The sequence below is a fragment of the Paralichthys olivaceus genome, chromosome 14, assembly GCF_024713975.1.
Source record: "Paralichthys olivaceus isolate ysfri-2021 chromosome 14, ASM2471397v2, whole genome shotgun sequence".
Lineage (NCBI taxonomy): Eukaryota > Metazoa > Chordata > Actinopteri > Pleuronectiformes > Paralichthyidae > Paralichthys > Paralichthys olivaceus.
In genome coordinates, this window is record NC_091106.1 from 12,394,780 (window position 1) to 12,411,400 (window position 16,621).

The window sequence follows — 16,621 nt, forward strand, 5'->3', positions numbered from 1 at the left end:
CATCGTGCCTCTCTAATCTGTGTCTTCAGATCAGATCACTGATCAGGTCACATTAGGAAGGTCGTGAGAAAGCATCTGTGTGTGTGTGTGTGTATGTGTATGTATGTGTGTGTGTGTGTGTGTCAAGTTGATGAGGTCGGCTGCTGTCGCCCAGCTGCCTAAAAATATCATCTTAAACACAGAGCCTGAGAGAGCAACAGTTTCTATTCAAGATCTGTGTTTCAGTCTTCATGCTCACACTACAGACAGAGGTCTCTGGTTGGCAGACAGTCACATGAACACACACAAACAAACACACACATGTCCACTGAAGACAAGCAGAGGTGCTGGTTTGTGATCATACTGAAGAACAGATTAACAATCAACAGCTTCTAACGCATACAAGAAAGAGGTGAGTCATTTTTTCCTGCTGTAGTACTTTTTTTAGGCTTCGTAGTTTTATTTATACAGACAATATCTGTGTAATTCATCCTGGCACATCTCAACAATGTGTGATCTCAAACAACTCGACCTGAGGACAATGTGTGTGAAAGAGTTTGGAAGAAGTGTCTGATACAATAGAGATGTAGAATGAAAATTGGACTGTGACATATCAAAGTTAAAAGAAATTAATTAATTAATTAGAACTGATAAAATAATAAGAAGTTAGAAAAATTATGGGATTTGCTGATAATTTTCTCAATAAATTAATTGAATTTTTTAACTAGTCTTGTGTGATTTTAATGCTTTAAAACCGAGGAGCGCCAAAAATACTGGACTGTTTGAGCTGTAAAACGTCTGAGAAGCTTAAAAGCTGGTAAATGACTGCAGCTCTAACACTGTATATTGTGTTAATGCTGCACCTACAGATGTGCAGGTGTTATTTCAGGGATGTGTGTGTTTTCTGTGCAGCAGGAGAGAGACATGTCGTCCTGTGTGGTGAAGTCCAGGAGTAAAAACCCGTACACAGCGGTGAAGGTGGACCCGGACAGTGATTACTTCACACCAGGAACATTGGACCTGGAGCAGCTATTCTGGGCTGGCAGCATGGCTCAGTATGCACATGTGAACCAGGTGTGGCCCAACGTCTACATCGGGGATGAGTGAGTAAACAAATACATTCACATTGTAGATTAGAAGTGTCAGAGTTAAAGGATCAGTCTGATCAAGATTCAGGTGAAAGGGATTCATGGCAAACATCAAATATAAATAATCCTAGTGATGTTTTACATGATCGTCTAACTGTATGCATTGTTGTTTCTTCACCCTATAATGGGCCCTTTATTTAAATACTTTATATTAAATCTGGAGGCCACCATGTGTTTTACAGTAGCCCAGACTGGACACACTAAAAACATATTGAGTTTTTATGGCAACTGAAGGCTACCACAGGTTCTCCATGTATGGAAAGGGGGGATGAGGTGAGAGGTATTCAGCTGCAACATGCAACTTCGCCACTAGATGTCCCTAAATTCTGAATACTGAACCTTTAACAATGAGTCTGTGTGTTATATGAACACAGGAAAACAGCTCTGGAGCGGCCCGGCCTCAGAAAACTGGGTGTCACACATGTGCTGAATGCTGCAGAGGGGAAGTGGAATAATGTGCTGACTGGTGCTGATTACTACACTGACATGAACATCCAGTACTTGGGTGTGGAGGCAGATGACAAACCAACCTTCAACATCTCCCAGTACTTCTGTTCTGCGGCCCAGTTCATCCATGAGGCCCTCGTTCACCCAGAGAGTGAGTTCTGGAGGAAACACTTTGAGACAAGAAGACTTTACTCTTCTTTGTTTACAATCAACCTCTTTTACTTTTATTCCAGACAAGGTGCTGGTGCACTGTGTGATGGGTCGGAGCAGGTCGGCCACTCTGGTGTTGGCGTACCTGATGATGAAACACAGCTTGACTGTCGTGGACGCAATTGAGCATGTGCGACAGCGGCGTTGTATCCTGCCCAATCACGGCTTCCTAAAGCAGCTCAGAGCCCTGGACATCTCACTACAAGAGGAGAGGCTCAGAGAAAAAAGAGAGATGCAAGATCAAATGTAGATGATATATAGATAATAATCAATCTCAGGTATTTATATGTTCATCAGCTATTGTATCAATAAATTCAGTTTTTTCATAACTATATCATTTAGGATAAAGTTCAAATGGAATTTTTTTTTTCTCAAGGGCTCAGTGATGTTTTTCATCATCAGCTACTGCTACAAGTAGATCCAGATCAGTGCATAAAGGGCCTGGCACTGATCAGAATGAAATGATCACATGACCACACAGATGCTTCAGCTCTTCCTCTGTATTCAGCAGCCGATCTGCGACTCTGTTCTAATATGGTTCTAAGTGTGATATCAACCAAACTATGGTTAACACTCACTCCGAGGAAAGTTGATAATCAGTAAAATCAAGCTTGCGTGTTTTGTTGATTTCTTTAAGGTCAGGCACAAAGATAGATGACTGAGTATTCTGAGACATTAAGTATTTTTACATCCACATTGCATTAGTTCTGATGTTTGTAATAATAAGAAAACGACATGTACTTCTTTCAGATTATGTCTATTTTCAGGTTCATTTTAATACCCACTGTATTACTTGAACAGAGAACACTCAGATACAATGACGTGTATCCATGCTTCAGTCCCACAAGCACCAGTTGCTCATTACTGGTTGATCTGTAGGCCTCCACTAATCAATACTCCAAGCTTCGTAACGTTTACAGTGATGGAATAGAAAAAAAAGGCACTTATCATTAGAAACCACAAACATTGAAGGTAACTTCTGGGATCACAGACATGGTACATGTGACGTTTAACAGTGATCACATGGACGCAGCAGTGGGCAGAGGCTTTTACACAATTAAAAAAAACAGTGTGCACTTAAAATAAAAATGTTTGGCTTAATTACTGGCCTGTTATAATTAAAACCTTAAACTGGCATTAAAGGAATAATTAATCTTACAAAATCTAAAACAAATCACTTCTGCACAATTTCAAAGCAGTGCCCGAAAACTCCCATGACGGTTATTCCCTATTCCTCTGTTTGTGTAGTGTGTCCTCCCACGGTGGAATCATCTTCTTGAGCCTTGATTCCATCTCCAAGAAGAAGCAGGAAAAAAAACACACTCGTGAAATGTCAACATTAGAAGTCGCAGCAGAGTGTGATGGCAGTCAGTGGGAGACATGGCAGCCAGACGCTGGCAGTGTCGGGAGCCAAAATAAATTTAAAACGATGCAAAAACAACAAAAACGTCTTTGAAAACACAATTTCGTGTTTAGTTCCCAAATTTTTACATCCCGTGTTGTTATCATGATTCCTCTATGGTCATTTAAGTCCCTGTAGTGGCTCATGATCCTCTAGTGGCCCCAAGTGGCAGACGCATGTCAAGAGGCACCGAAACAACTATCGGTAAGAAACTATGTGCGGACTGATTGAGAAATATAATGGACGGTTGGCTGATTGAAAAAATGGCTCTAAGAGAATTGAGGGGTTGTAATTATAGAAAACAGAGCTCATGGGTCAGACTTGTGTATGGCGAGGTAAGAGCAAGGTCTCAGGCTGAAGGAAATGTCTGGAAATGCGTCAGTTGAAGTCAGGTTTTTCTGGGAAGGTGCAACCCGCTCGTCTGATGATGACATTGCCGGCGTAATGTGCGGCCTTCACGCACTGATCCAATGGTTTCTCCTGCACCAGCTCAGAAAGGAAACCTGTATGACAAAGGAAAGACTTTAACAGAATTCCATAAAAAAACAAAGACAGCTTAGAAATGTATCAAATGAACACATAAAAACCTACCTCCTACAAACGCATCACCTGCACCATTCGTGTCAACAATGTCCTTAGGGTCGATCTTCAGAACAGGGAAGGCCTCCACTTTGTCACCTGAATAGACATGGGAAGGAAAATTATACATCTACAGTATAAGAGGACGAGAGACTGATGCTCTATCCGCACTAATGCAAATATTTCGCAAAACAAACATTTTAAGTCAAGGAAATTGTGATTTTTCCAGAGTGCAGGTTTTCTCAAGTTTCTGTGTACACGTGAAAAATGGAGCGTTTGGGAAATGATGACATCACAGCTTACTTTGTGCATGCCTACTGTTGCTTTGCGTCAAAGTAAAAGTGTCAGCTATAAACCGTTTTTTCTATATTTGGTTCGCTCCGCTAGGTCTAATTATTTCTGCAGTAAATGAAGTATTATCACCACATCACAGGTGTTTACAGGCGTTTACCACAGCGTTCTTCTCTCGTATTTAATAGCTTGTTGATGGAGACTCTATCGCCCCCTATTGGTCCAGCATACTTGTTTGAGTGTTTGAAGTTTATTAAACAAAGGTCTGGAGGTTTTTTTTTTTTTTAATAAATGAGGGGAAAATAGCCACAGTAGTGGACACAATGAGTGAGAGAAAAAGTGGAAATCTTACTTGAAGCCATGACAGTGTTGTCCTTCCCCTGAGTCAACACTACAATCCTCTGTCTCTTTGTGTTGTCTTTGGGTAAAGCCTGAGCTTTCATGGCAATTTCCTTAATGTCCTTGGTCTAGAGACAAAATACAACACGACGATTGGGTGATGTGCAAAACACTTTTAAAAATGCAACAAAGAATGAAAATGCTACAAGAGAACGTCAGTCCACTCACCTCGAACTCTTGCTCTTTAGCAAAAGCTGCTGCCTCCTGAGGAAAACAAAGGAAAGAGTTAAATTTTTCAAACAAAAGAAATTTATCGTCAATTCAAAGTGCAACTGCAGAATGCACAGTGAAAGTCTGTCTTACCGTCTCGTTGCCGAAAAGCACATCAACGTAGGGCATGACCTGCATGAGGTTGTCCTTAAAGAACTGGCAGATGAAGGGCGCAGAGAGGTTCAGGCAGAACAGCTTGTTATTTTCAGACGCATGCTTTGCCACTTTCAGGATGGACTCCAGAGAGACGGTGAGGAAGAAACCCTGGAAGGAAGGAACGACACTAGGTCAAGACCGATGTGTTTTTAAATCTTGATGGACTCTAATGAATCATGAACAGAAACTGCAGCAATATAATGGGAATACAAAGGTTAAGTGATAGGACATGAGATGACCTTCAACACACAATAAAATGGTTTGATAACTACTACTTACAGCAATATAGAAGACTTTAGCTTTTTCCACCAGCTTCCAGTTTTCCTCCAGGTCTAGATGTTTGTCCTTCTTATAACAATTAGCAGCAGCTAGGTTAGCTACCAGAGACCTGGGAGAAGGAAACAAAACAGGTGAGGAGTTATCGGCAGATGAGATTATAATGTGTAGACAAACACAATATCATTATTTACACACCTATTATCTCCTGTGATGCAAGCAGCGCACGTCCCTGTGGGCTCTTCGTCTTGCTCATAGTAATGGGCGTCGATGTGAGCCTCTTCAGCCTTCTGCTTCAGGATCTCTCCAAACTTGTCTTTGCCGATGCAGCCAAAGAACGTGCCCACATTATGAGGTTCTTGGATCATCCACTGCAGGAAACAGCTTTGATCAGTATCAAGTATGTTACACACACAGTGTTTCCAGTAATTTTAAAGAGCATTTATGTGAGGACAGAAGAGGAGGTTAAGAGTATTTTTGTGTGCATGACTGACCTGAGCGATCTTTATAGAGTTCTGCGTGGCTCCTCCGGCGTGGTATTCAACTTTAAACTTCTTCACCAGCTCCTCAAATCTGCACAGAGGCAAACATTTTGTCAAATTTTAAAGGAGGATTTAGTCCCCATGTGCATTCAACATTTTCATTTGAAAAAACATCAATTAAGCTACGGACACACCTGGTGTGCACACCATTGCGGCCTCTCATTCATACCCTAGCTCTTTCTGCAACTAAAAACCAAATGCCTTCTGTTGACACTGGCTTGTGCAAGTGTATGTGAGTGGTGACATGGTCAACATGTGTTTTCATGCTTGTTAGAAGGAACGAAAATTTAAACCGATACAAAGTCATAACGTTTCTGTGGAAAGAGATTGTTTTAGCTGGAAAATGCAGTTCTCAAATTAAACCGAAATCATGTCGATGTAGTGTTGATGTCATGTAGATTTTGTTTACTGTTGCACTGTGTTTTTGAGACGCTGGCTAAATGACATCTAAGTACAAATTTCCAAACCTGACCACACACACTCAGTTACAATTATAGCTGGGTACGGTTTTGAGCACTGACCAAGCTGTGTCTGTTTGGTGCTGAAGGCTTATCCAGTTTCTTAAAGGAATAGTTACAACACTTAAGGAAAATACTAGGCACATTCTGTAGCTGGGTTGCTTTATTGTGTCCACTGTGATGTACATGCTGATGGATGTAGCTTGACGGAGAGAAACCTCATCTGGAGTCAGACGGTGGTTTCTCTTACAATATACGCATGACCGAACACTGATTACACTATTTGAACCATTTATGCCTGTTATGTAACACAATGACTGAAGCGGCGCTTTGATGCTTTGCTTGGGGCTCCTGAATTCGCCATGTTATGAGGTCTAAATATAGCCGCCATGTCAACCCATACACAAACATGCATCTGTGTGGTTTGTGTGAGAGAGACAGCGCTGACTGCTGTTAGCAGTCCGGAGACTGAGGTTGGAGGATAGGAGACAACATCTGGAAGAGGGGGAGGAATATAAAATGGGGGTGACTGTCTATCAATTTTACTTATCAAAACTACATATTATAATTCATTATTCTACTACCTGCCTTTATATATTTTCAAAAACCCGAGGAGTCAGACTACATGAGTTTAATCTTCTCTCACACAGTCACACATGATTTTCTTATCTCCCACTGTTCAATATTTGCTTTCTCGCTCTTGTCTCAGAGGGATTGGGAGGTGAGAGTGTGCTGCTCTGCTATTGGCTGAGGCCAGCTCTCACTACTGGATCTGCTGCGCTGCCATTGGCCGTCTAAAAAAGAACGGAGGTCAGTTGTGGTGTTTTCTGGTGTGTGCCTGTTTTGACTGGCCCACTCAAGAACAGAGAGGAACAAACTCAATAAGGATAACGACAGATGACTTTTCTCCCTGTGCCAGACTCCAAACCACATTATTGGTGTTAGACCTCTATGTGCAACAGGAAATGTTGGAGACATACGTACAGTGCTTTATGCTTATCCTCTGCCAGGATCTGGTCGTTAGGTTTCAGCATGTACCTGCAAATAATTAGAGGAGAAAAAAAGTAATCAGAACCATGTCAAACAAAAAAACTCTGCTCATTCAAACCCACACATTAAGAGTCTACAATAAGTTTACGTGGATAGGCATCGCAGACACAGCAGCAGTGCTGCCAGACACTCACATGGAAAATGTGATTGAAATTTTTTGGCTATAAAATCACAGGGAAAAGTTTTGAGAGGCTCTATTAAAGTGTCTGTTACTCCCCAACTCCACATCAATATGTTGGTCTAAACAATGAGCAGTTTCTTTGAAAGGTAGGCTGGGGATTAACATGCAGCTTTAGTCCTGCTTAATTCTATGTGTGAGACTGAGATAGCTTTGCTGGTTTATCTCTAATCCAGGGGTTTGAATGTGGACTCTGAGCTGGAGCCCAGAGAAGCCCTTTGCCCTGGTCAAGTCAAGCAGCTCGGACACACAAGAAAACTACTGATCTGACTGTGTGTCTCTGTAAAGCACCTGAGTCTACCTGCTTGTATGACCTATGTTTTCTAATTAAACTGCCTCACCTTTTGTAGGGTGGTGATATACTTAAGACAATTGCGCTAATCTTTTTAATTACATTACATTTTAATTTACATTATATTTTACTGCCACTGCTACTTCACATGTTGTCTTGTTAACCTCATTCTGACTATCTGCTGCTGTATCGAGTGAATTTCCCGGGCTTGGGATCAGTAAGATTAATCTTTTCTTCCATATATATATAAATAAGCAAGCAAGAAAATGACATATATGGTTTACTGCTGTAATGATTTACATCAAACTTGAGGGAAGATTGGAATTAAATTATGTATGATTCATGTTGTAAAAACAAATGTAAACATATTTAGGATTGTTCGACCTTGATGGGTGTGTAGACTACGAAGTGTAATGTAAATGTGATGATAAAAAAGGGAAATGCATTCAATGTATTGCTCAGCCTAATGCATTGCTAATGTAAGGAGATACTGTCTCATACACTAAAGCTGTGTCTCTGCTGGACATCAAGCTGACACTGACTATTTGACATCTCTGCTGTGTCCTTTGCTCTGTTCTCTTGCATCACCGTTATCTTGTATCTCTATTGATCGAATTAAATCATAGAGGCTCTTTCTCTTACGGTCAGCCTCTCACAATAGCCAACTAACTGACACCAGATGTCTTTATTTCATATTATCAGATTGTGCCTGTGCTTTGTGGGGACATAACGGCAGCATCAAAAGATCGATTTGAGCTTCACATCTTGAACAAAAGAACATACGCAACATTGAAACATAAATAATCCAAATATTTTTGATCATGTATTGTACCAACTAGGATTTAAATATATGGTGCTTTCAGTACAGTACTTTATTCAAGTGACAATTTTATTCCATTGCTTCAGTTCTTTAACTTACTTGTCCAATAAGTCTTTGTCCACTACAGCACAGATGTCCAGCAAAGGGTTTCCCATACCAAAGAGCGAGTTAGTGCTGAAAGATAGGGAGACTGAGTGTTAGAAGAAAAACACAGATCTAGAGGGTTTATATTCCCTCCTTAACTCTACATAACATCACTATTTTACCTAATCTGTTGGTCTGTTCCAAAGCTGCCCCTTATGGTTTAACTGGATATGAAACCAGTTAAAGCTCAGTACTTCATATGTTCCGTACTTGTTCTTGTCTACTTATGTTTACACCAGGGATCTGAGAGAAACAGCATTTCAATCCCGTCTATGTCCTGTACATATGGCCGAATTGAGAATACAGTTGACTTTGATATGTTTTTTGATTTATATGTAGTTTTTTGTGCTGCACTGTTTCTTTTTGCACATTGGTCTGTATATTTGTGGATGAAGGACAATGGAGTTGACTTGACTGACTTAAATCCTTGTTTCAGCTCATTGTGGGAAAACAACTCCTGTTCGTCCTCTCTGCTGAATATGTTGGTTTCTTTACCATGTTTACAATTAATGTGCAAAACATGTGACTTCATTTCAATCACATGATTTATCACTTCCTGTTTACACAGACAAAAGAAGAAATAAGACATTTCTTAGAGACCTAGTTCAGAAATGACACATGGTCAGATATTATAAGAGAACATTAACATGGTCGGCAGTGAGACACCTAGCTGGTCATGCATGTAACTGTGTTATGACATCCACAGTGAGCAAACATCAGGACAGTAGCAGGCTCTCTCTTTGTGTGTGTGTGTGTGTCTGTACTGTTCTTTCCAGAGGCAAAACAGACCACGAGGCTTGAAAGATGTCACAAACCAGTCTTGTGACATCAAGAAAACACAATTTTAAAAAATCAGTACAGCAACATTCCCACCACTGGGGCTCAACAAGATGTGACAACGATTAAATAGCACTTGTGTCCCCGCATTAAAATCCCACGGAGACTAGTGTGTTTGTTTCTCTATCTGTGATTGATGCTGCAAAAGCGCTAGGCTATTGTGGTAATGGCTGCATCATATCTGTGTCTTGGTGGTGTCTTCACTTCTTCATGCTGGTTCCACATGTCAACAGTCATATCTGCCTTAGGGTAAACCCCAGGCGCAGCAAGTCCTGGACAGATGTCACCTCCACACACCATTTTCCCATGTGGCCTCTCTGTCTATGACCGCAGGGACAAGATCTGAGGCAGCAGGAAGACGCAACATGGGAGGAGGATTTTGAAAATGCAAAGATAAAGGAGACAGCAGGCAGGGACTCAAGTTACACTGGTGAGTTTGTGTCACCGAAAGACAGAAAATGCATTTACCAACGTGGCAGATGCACCAACATCTGACAGTAAACATGTGGCAACATGCAGCCTGATAATTAACCGGTTTTCTACAACCAATCACCAGTGCCGGGATTCAAGTCAGCTCCCTGTATGCCAACGTGGTCTTACCTTGCAGCAGACATCATGGTGTCCTTCTCTGTGCGTGCACCAGCTAGAAACTAGCAGACCTGTTGAGCAACCTAAAACCGGTTCAGAAAGAGCTAAGCATTGGGGAAAAAACTTCACATCTTCAGCTCAGTGAGAGAGCGGCCAGATCGATTTTCCCCTGCAACCGCGGCTCCTCCTACTCGGGGCGGACTGATTGGTGGCACGGGGAGGAGGAAGGACCGGGGCTGGCTGTCTGTCTGGTGATAGGCTCGTGTTGCAGCGTCCTGCGAGCCTAGATCCTCAATCCGGTCACTGCCTGGAAGCTGAGCGACGGCGTGACAAGCGTGCTGATGACTAGAGACACCATGCCGATATATAAAGAGTAGTTCCAGCTGTTAGGGGTGAATGGCAGACGTCGCAGGGTAATGCAACATGTTTGGATCACATGTAAACAGCATGGAAGCGCCACAGATTCCCCACCACGTGTGTTTTTGGAGCTGGTGGTTGCAGCTGTTGTTCTGAATGGAGGGAGAGCATCAGACAAATAAGACTCTTCCTGCAGCTTTAAAACGTGAAAGGGGCAAACAGGTGGTCGTCCTGAACCTGGATCGGACACTGTCGCGCGCGCGCACACACACACATACACCTGAGCCGGAAGCTTGTTGCCACAGTAACGGTGGTGCCCAAAGTGCCCCTGACCCCATGTTTTACAACCCGCTAACTGTTAGCACGAAGCTAACCGCTGCGATACCAGTCTCCTCTCTGAGGGGTTTACACACGGTCGATGCTCAACACAAACCCGATAGTTCAACCTCACTCGTTCATTTCAAACACTGCTAACTAAACAGACTGGAGCTAATGTTAGCATTCTCCGAGGAGACGCGTGTCCCCCTCGCTTCGAAACGTTTATTTTATCTTTTGAATCACCTCAGTTTGGCAGAAGTCTTTTTGTTCGGAGACTCCTTCTTCTTCTCCTCCTCCTTCTCCGAGATTTTGGCTCTCTTTGCTTTGGGTTCATCGGAGGCCATGATGAGTGAGTGCAGAGCAAACAGAGAAGAGCAGAGCACGTTGCACCGGCGAGAGAACAGCGGGTCACACCGGAGGGAGTTTAGTGCCCGAAGTGAAGGCTCGCAGGGAGAAGTGGCCTTCCACCAATCAGAAATCAACATTGAGGCGCGTTACCTTTACATAAGGGCAAGATAAAGGTGCTTAACTTTAGACACAAAATATACTAAACAAAAAACACCGGGCAGTTAAAACAAGTCTTACATCAACAGGACTTAAGAAGACCAAATATAATATAGTATAATATAGCACTTTTGAACAAAGTTACAAAGTGATAAGATACACAGCAATAAAACGGCTAATTAATTTCTGAAGAATAAGCATTTTTTTACTGTATTACCCTATTTATGTTTTGTACTTTGTTTATGTTATATACAATGTTATGTGTATTATTGAATATGGTTGTTGATTTCTGTCGCTAAATGTGTGTAATCTGTAATCATGAGGATTATTAAAAAACAAAAGTCTAGATGAATTATTAGTTATTTGCATTCTGACTTATTGATCCTGTTACATTTATTATTACTCTCAGAGGGGGGAGTGGCACTAACACCTGATAGTCTTTACTCGGGGGAGCAAAATCCTAAATAGCTGGCCGAAAACGTCGCCTGACTAAAAAGTCGCGAACTTTTCTCTGAAAGTTTCATGTCGGTTACAACTCGGCTTGCTTCACATTTGAATCCTTCACAACACACCTCGGTTCTTCATTAACGTTGTTCGGACCTTTTTATTTTTCGTTTATCGACATTTACTCGGGTCTGAGTTACGTTTACGTGTCGTGGGATCTGCAGGCGCCTCCTCAGCAGCTCACACACTTCTGCCATATTGACACAGTGGTTTAGTCGTGACAGAGTCAGCTGGAGTCAGCAGGTAAAAGTTTTTACAACATGTTAAACTTTATAAACATTAATCTCCTGGTCTGAGTTTTCATATGGCTCGGTGTTAGCTTTAGCGGCAAAATACAGGCGGTGGAAAAGCTCCTACGTTGCTACGCTCATGTTGCTAACTAACCAGACACCTGAGGTAGAAGTTAGTTTTCCAGATTGTTGCTAAATGTTGACGTTAATGACATCAGCGGTGTGTTGTTGTGATTTGTGGGCAGACTCGTGACTGACGAGGGCCGATGTTCAAAATAAAAGTGCTGACGTGATGTTTCGAGGCGAAGCTAACGCGCTAACAGACGCCTCGTTGTTGCAGTTGAGATGATCCACAGTCTGTTCCTGGTGAATCAGTCGGGAGACATCTTCCTGGAGAAACACTGGAAGAGCGTCATCAGCAGGACCGTGTGCGACTACTTCTTCGAGGCTAAAGAGAAGGCGGTACAGCCGGAGAATGTGCCCCCAGTCCTGCAGACCCCCCACCACTACCTCATCACCATCTACAGAGACAAGCTCTTCTTCCTGTCCGTAGTTCAGACAGAGATCCCCCCGCTGTTCGTCATCGAGTTCCTGCACAGGGTGGCAGACACGTTTCAGGTGCGTCCAGACAGATGCAAGGATTTGTAAATCATATTGCATCTGTTTTAACTGAGCGTATACAGAAATATATATGTTCCTGCTACAGAAGTCGCAAAGCGAAGAACCTTCCAAAGTCAATGTACATACTGAAATGCTTTATTCACTTGTTTTTTCGAGTGAGCTGGCTGTTTAGTATTTCATGATCTGTTTTAGTAATAAAGATTATAGTCTTTGTTTTAGCATAACAGGTCTCTTTGTCATCAGGACTATTTTGGAGAATGCTCAGAAAGTGTCATCAAGGACAATGTGGTGACGGTGTACGAGCTGTTGGAGGAGATGCTGGACAACGGCTTCCCTTTGGCAACAGAGTCCAACGTCCTCAAAGAGATGATCAGGCCTCCAACCATCCTGCGATCAGTTGTCAATACGCTCACAGGTAAACAGAGGTCACTCTGCACCGCCCACTGTGAACTGATCTCTGAACTGGATCTGAATTGATATGAATGTGCACCACTGCTTTTCTGTGTCCTTTCCAGGAAGCAGTAATGTTGGAGATACGTTGCCAACAGGACAATTGTCCAACATCCCGTGGAGGCGGGCTGGTGTTAAATACACCAACAATGAGGCGTACTTTGACGTGATAGAGGAAATAGATGCCATTCTGGACAAATCAGGTACAAACGACCACTTGTTTGATCACCATAGAGGAAGATTATATTCAGGGCAGAAACATTAGATATGATTGACCCATTTACATATCCTTTTATTTCTCATTCAGGCACAACAGTATTTGCAGAGATCCAGGGTGTGATTGAAGCCTGCGTGAGACTCACTGGGATGCCTGACCTGACGCTTTCCTTCATGGTGGGTTCATGCCCTTGTTGCTCAGTTTTTCTTGGTGTCTAAAAACTCACTCACTGGCATCATTGTTGTTGCCTTTTTTGGTAACAGAATCCTCGTCTTCTCGACGACATGAGTTTCCACCCATGTGTGCGGTTTAAGCGCTGGGAGTCGGAGCGTGTCCTCTCTTTCATCCCGCCAGATGGGAATTTCACACTCATGACCTATCATGTCAGCTCTCAAAAGTAAGCACAGCCATAGCTTTGTGTCTCATTCATAATTTAAAAACATTGTCCATAACCAGTTCTTGGCATCATTGTCGTCATGAGCAGGACAAGTTGAGATTTCATTAAATACGTTATGGAAGTCTACCAGTTTATGCATTTGTTTCTAGTTTGAATATATGATTGGATATCGGGCTCAAGTGTTACTATATCATACACTATTCTCTCTGTTTCGTTCCTCAGTCTTGTAGCTATCCCAGTGTACGTGAAGCAGAACATCAGTTTCTTTGAGACGGGATCTTGTGGCCGCCTTGACATCACGATCGGACCCAAGCAGACCATGGGGAAGACGGTGGAGGGTTTGATGGTCACTGTGCACATGCCTAAATCCGTGCTCAGTGTCAACCTCACAGCCTCACAGGGAAACTACACTTATGACCTTACTACCAAGGTAACTAACAAAGGTTGACCTCAGCAGTAACACAGTAGTTTTGTTTCAATTAAGATTTGAATGTCAACACTTTTCTCCAATCATCATACAGTTTATTATGTTTTTTTTGTTGGTCTTATGTAACTACCTCATGTTAGATATGTACACACAGAAACATTAAACTGCCTAAAAATATGATCCTTTCAACATGTATTATTATCTATTTATTAGTGACTTTGGTCAAAGACAAACTTATTGAGTAGTGTATTGTCATTCCAGACATTCAACAATGCAATTCTCTAACTGAGAATGAAATACATTATGTTTTATTGTCCTTACATTTTTAGGTGTTGGTTTGGGACATTGGGAAACTGAACCCCCAGAAGCTTCCTAACCTGCGAGGCAGTCTGAGTATGCAGTCAGGAGCCCCCAGACCTGAGGAGAACCCTGCACTTGACATTAACCTGAAGATACAGCAGCTGGCAATATCAGGTAATCTTAAACTAGTCAACTTAACAAAAGCTGTTTTCAGACATGAGCTGCAGGAAATGGCTCAGGAAAATTGGGCCCTGACATTGTCCAGAGTTTGTCTTTAACATGTGAAGAACATAATAAGAGTCAAATGACTTGTTGTTTAAAAGCGTGCAGAATGTCTCTGTCTCTCCAGTGATGTCTCCTACGTATGTATATGCCCTCTCTCTCTCTCTCTGTCTTTGTGAATTTTCCAGATATTTTCTTGCTGCTCTCACATGGGCTCCAGAGCCAGATATTTTACAAGGGGACAGGCAAGAAAAGTTCTGGAAAATGTCTGGATCATTTGACTAAGACATTTGCATTCTCATATACGTCCCCTCAGGAAATTTGTAGGAAAATATCTGGACTTTAAGTAAACTAGTCCGTCCCATCTTTCCTATGTGATTTGCATTTTGTGCTCGTTCCTCACGTTTTGGTCTCTATACAGGTATCAAGGTGAGTCGTCTCGACATGTACGGAGAGAAGTACAAGCCGTTTAAAGGGGTCAAATATTTGACTAAAGCCGGGAAATTCCAAGTGCGGACCTGAGTGATGACTGTCAGATGAGGCCAAATGTCAACAGTCCAATGTGCCAAATTGGAGGCAATGTCACTACACCGCTGAGTCATCTCTCCAGTATGTCTTACATATCCTCCAGCTCACTGTCATTAATGCAGAATTTTGCATTCTAACAGTTATTTATTATATGTCAGGCATTGCATATAAATATATATATATATATATGAATGGATGCTATTTGTGGCATGTAAGAGGATGCCTTAATAATCAATGTGATCTTTAGAGATTGAAGTGCTATTAGTTCCTATTCAGTTTAATTGTGCTTCACCATATGAACCATTCCAATTTCTTTTTTAGACTCTTTTCTGATAGAATCTTTTTCTTTTGCTTTCTCTATCACCTTCTGTGTGTTTCCCGAGAAGGATTATTTTGGTTTGAAAAGGGACACTCGCAGCTCACTGCCTTGCTCGTCACTACTTCAACACAGCTATACAATTTTTACTTGCATGTTGCCTGAGAGTGAATAGCCCTGCCATCAAAACCATGTCACACAGTACAAGGTAGCTACTTTTATACCTACACACACACACATATATGTATAGGTATATATGTATATATGTGTGTCTATTTTTGAGAAATCTAATGTAGCTGCAGTGTGTGTCGAGGCACTGACTAGTGCAGGTTTTTTGCACACTCTCTTTAAAGTGGCCTTAAATAAGAATAGGTTAAAATGCTTTGTAAAGCACAACATCACAGCACAAATTACATGCAGGCCTAAGGGAAGTATATCCTAAATGTATCTAAGGTACGTAGTTTTACTTATGGAGTATAACATTCTTCAGGGCCTGGAAACGGTTGTGTAAAAGAATAGAAAGCTACAAAGATCCTCACATAATCTTGAATACAACGTCTTAACTCAGCACAGCATTTGCACAATCAATAGTCCATGTGGAAAAAACTTCTTTAAGCTCTTGTATGAAGTTGAATCTGTATTTTAGTGCACTGTATAAGATGTCTTATAAAAGCTTTATAACCATGTTTGCGTGTCGTTTTTGTTATGCCGGTCAGCAGCATGGCTCCAGGGACGACACATATCTTCACAACTAGCAGATCCATTATTTAGACATTTTGAACAGATATTCATGGTCCCCAGAGGAGGAATCCTACACACCGGGGACCCTCTGTCCTTTCTTCATAGCTCCACTCTCATGTTGACAGTTGTTATCTTGTGTATTGTCTCAGTAACAATGTAATAGCTAATAAATGTGGTTCGCACAGTCAAGTTCCCCCCAGGAAGACTTTTCATCTAAAGCTCCATTACCGGGTGAAATTGTTTCACTTTTTTCCCAATCCATATTTTATTTTAAGACATAAAAATGCAGTCAAATATACATGCATAGCATAAATACAAATAATTCAATTTATTTTAAATCACTAAGGGAAAAAAAGGGTCTGTCACCCACTAATACTTCTGTTTGTGACTAAATGTTTGAAAAATGACCTCATTAGCCTCGGCTCTACTTTGCCTCTAGTGCCAATCAGCACATGTTAGCATGCAGACATCTTAAATTATATT

At 41.7% G+C, this 16,621-nt stretch overlaps 3 protein-coding genes across 8 annotated transcripts; 2 read left to right on the forward strand and 1 right to left on the reverse strand.

The window, feature by feature from the left end:
• The first annotated feature begins 251 nt into the window (after positions 1-251).
• On the forward strand, positions 252-2,118 carry LOC109633804 (dual specificity phosphatase 29). 2 transcript variants are annotated; one of them, XM_020093908.2, is made up of 4 exons: positions 252-391; positions 892-1,082; positions 1,502-1,725; positions 1,808-2,118. In XM_020093908.2, the coding sequence occupies exons 2-4, from the start codon at positions 904-906 to the stop codon at positions 2,032-2,034; spliced, it is 630 nt and encodes a 209-aa protein (XP_019949467.2). In that variant the 5' UTR covers positions 252-391; positions 892-903; the 3' UTR covers positions 2,035-2,118. The 2 variants fall into 2 exon arrangements, with proteins under 2 accessions (XP_019949467.2, XP_019949477.2); XM_020093918.2 differs by having other exon boundaries at positions 254-391; positions 895-1,082.
• A 407-nt stretch (positions 2,119-2,525) lies between these two features.
• Positions 2,526-11,114, reverse strand: adka (adenosine kinase a). Of its 2 annotated transcripts, none has more exons than XM_020093883.2 (11): positions 10,925-11,114; positions 8,537-8,611; positions 7,082-7,135; positions 5,592-5,670; positions 5,296-5,468; positions 5,101-5,209; positions 4,759-4,929; positions 4,624-4,659; positions 4,409-4,523; positions 3,778-3,864; positions 2,526-3,689 (listed from the first exon to the last, which is right to left on the reverse strand). In XM_020093883.2, the coding sequence occupies exons 1-11, from the start codon at positions 11,023-11,025 to the stop codon at positions 3,565-3,567; spliced, it is 1,125 nt and encodes a 374-aa protein (XP_019949442.1). In that variant the 5' UTR covers positions 11,026-11,114; the 3' UTR covers positions 2,526-3,564. The 2 variants fall into 2 exon arrangements, with proteins under 2 accessions (XP_019949442.1, XP_019949453.1); XM_020093894.2 differs by lacking the exon at positions 10,925-11,114 and adding an exon at positions 10,019-10,206.
• On the forward strand, positions 10,318-16,083 carry ap3m1 (adaptor related protein complex 3 subunit mu 1). Of its 4 annotated transcripts, none has more exons than XM_069538470.1 (9): positions 10,318-10,419; positions 12,260-12,537; positions 12,784-12,955; positions 13,056-13,193; positions 13,298-13,383; positions 13,471-13,604; positions 13,827-14,034; positions 14,361-14,505; positions 14,975-16,083. In XM_069538470.1, the coding sequence occupies exons 2-9, from the start codon at positions 12,265-12,267 to the stop codon at positions 15,073-15,075; spliced, it is 1,257 nt and encodes a 418-aa protein (XP_069394571.1). In that variant the 5' UTR covers positions 10,318-10,419; positions 12,260-12,264; the 3' UTR covers positions 15,076-16,083. The 4 variants fall into 4 exon arrangements, with proteins under 4 accessions (XP_069394571.1, XP_069394569.1, XP_069394570.1 ...); XM_069538468.1 differs by lacking the exon at positions 10,318-10,419 and adding an exon at positions 11,648-11,932; XM_069538469.1 differs by lacking the exon at positions 10,318-10,419 and adding an exon at positions 11,660-11,932 and having other exon boundaries at positions 12,165-12,537.
• Positions 16,084-16,621: the final 538 nt, after the last annotated feature.

Excerpts from the sequence above, each read along its gene's own strand:
- LOC109633804 (XM_020093908.2), top strand. The coding sequence starts at position 904 with ATGTCGTCCTGTGTGGTGAAGTCCAGGAGTAAAAACCCGTACACAGCG. Across the intron at positions 1,083-1,501 it reads AACGTCTACATCGGGGATGA|GAAAACAGCTCTGGAGCGGC; the intron begins GTGAGTAAACAA and ends ATATGAACACAG. Across the intron at positions 1,726-1,807 it reads GGCCCTCGTTCACCCAGAGA|ACAAGGTGCTGGTGCACTGT; the intron begins GTGAGTTCTGGA and ends CTTTTATTCCAG.
- adka (XM_020093883.2), bottom strand. The coding sequence starts at position 11,025 with ATGGCCTCCGATGAACCCAAAGCAAAGAGAGCCAAAATCTCGGAGAAG. Across the intron at positions 5,671-7,081 it reads GAGGATAAGCATAAAGCACT|ATTTGAGGAGCTGGTGAAGA; the intron begins GTACGTATGTCT and ends GCCTCTGTGCAG. Across the intron at positions 5,210-5,295 it reads TGCATCACAGGAGATAATAG|GTCTCTGGTAGCTAACCTAG; the intron begins GTGTGTAAATAA and ends TCCTTCTCCCAG.
- ap3m1 (XM_069538470.1), top strand. The coding sequence starts at position 12,265 with ATGATCCACAGTCTGTTCCTGGTGAATCAGTCGGGAGACATCTTCCTG. Across the intron at positions 13,194-13,297 it reads TGCCATTCTGGACAAATCAG|GCACAACAGTATTTGCAGAG; the intron begins GTACAAACGACC and ends TTTCTCATTCAG. Across the intron at positions 14,506-14,974 it reads ACAGCAGCTGGCAATATCAG|GTATCAAGGTGAGTCGTCTC; the intron begins GTAATCTTAAAC and ends GTCTCTATACAG.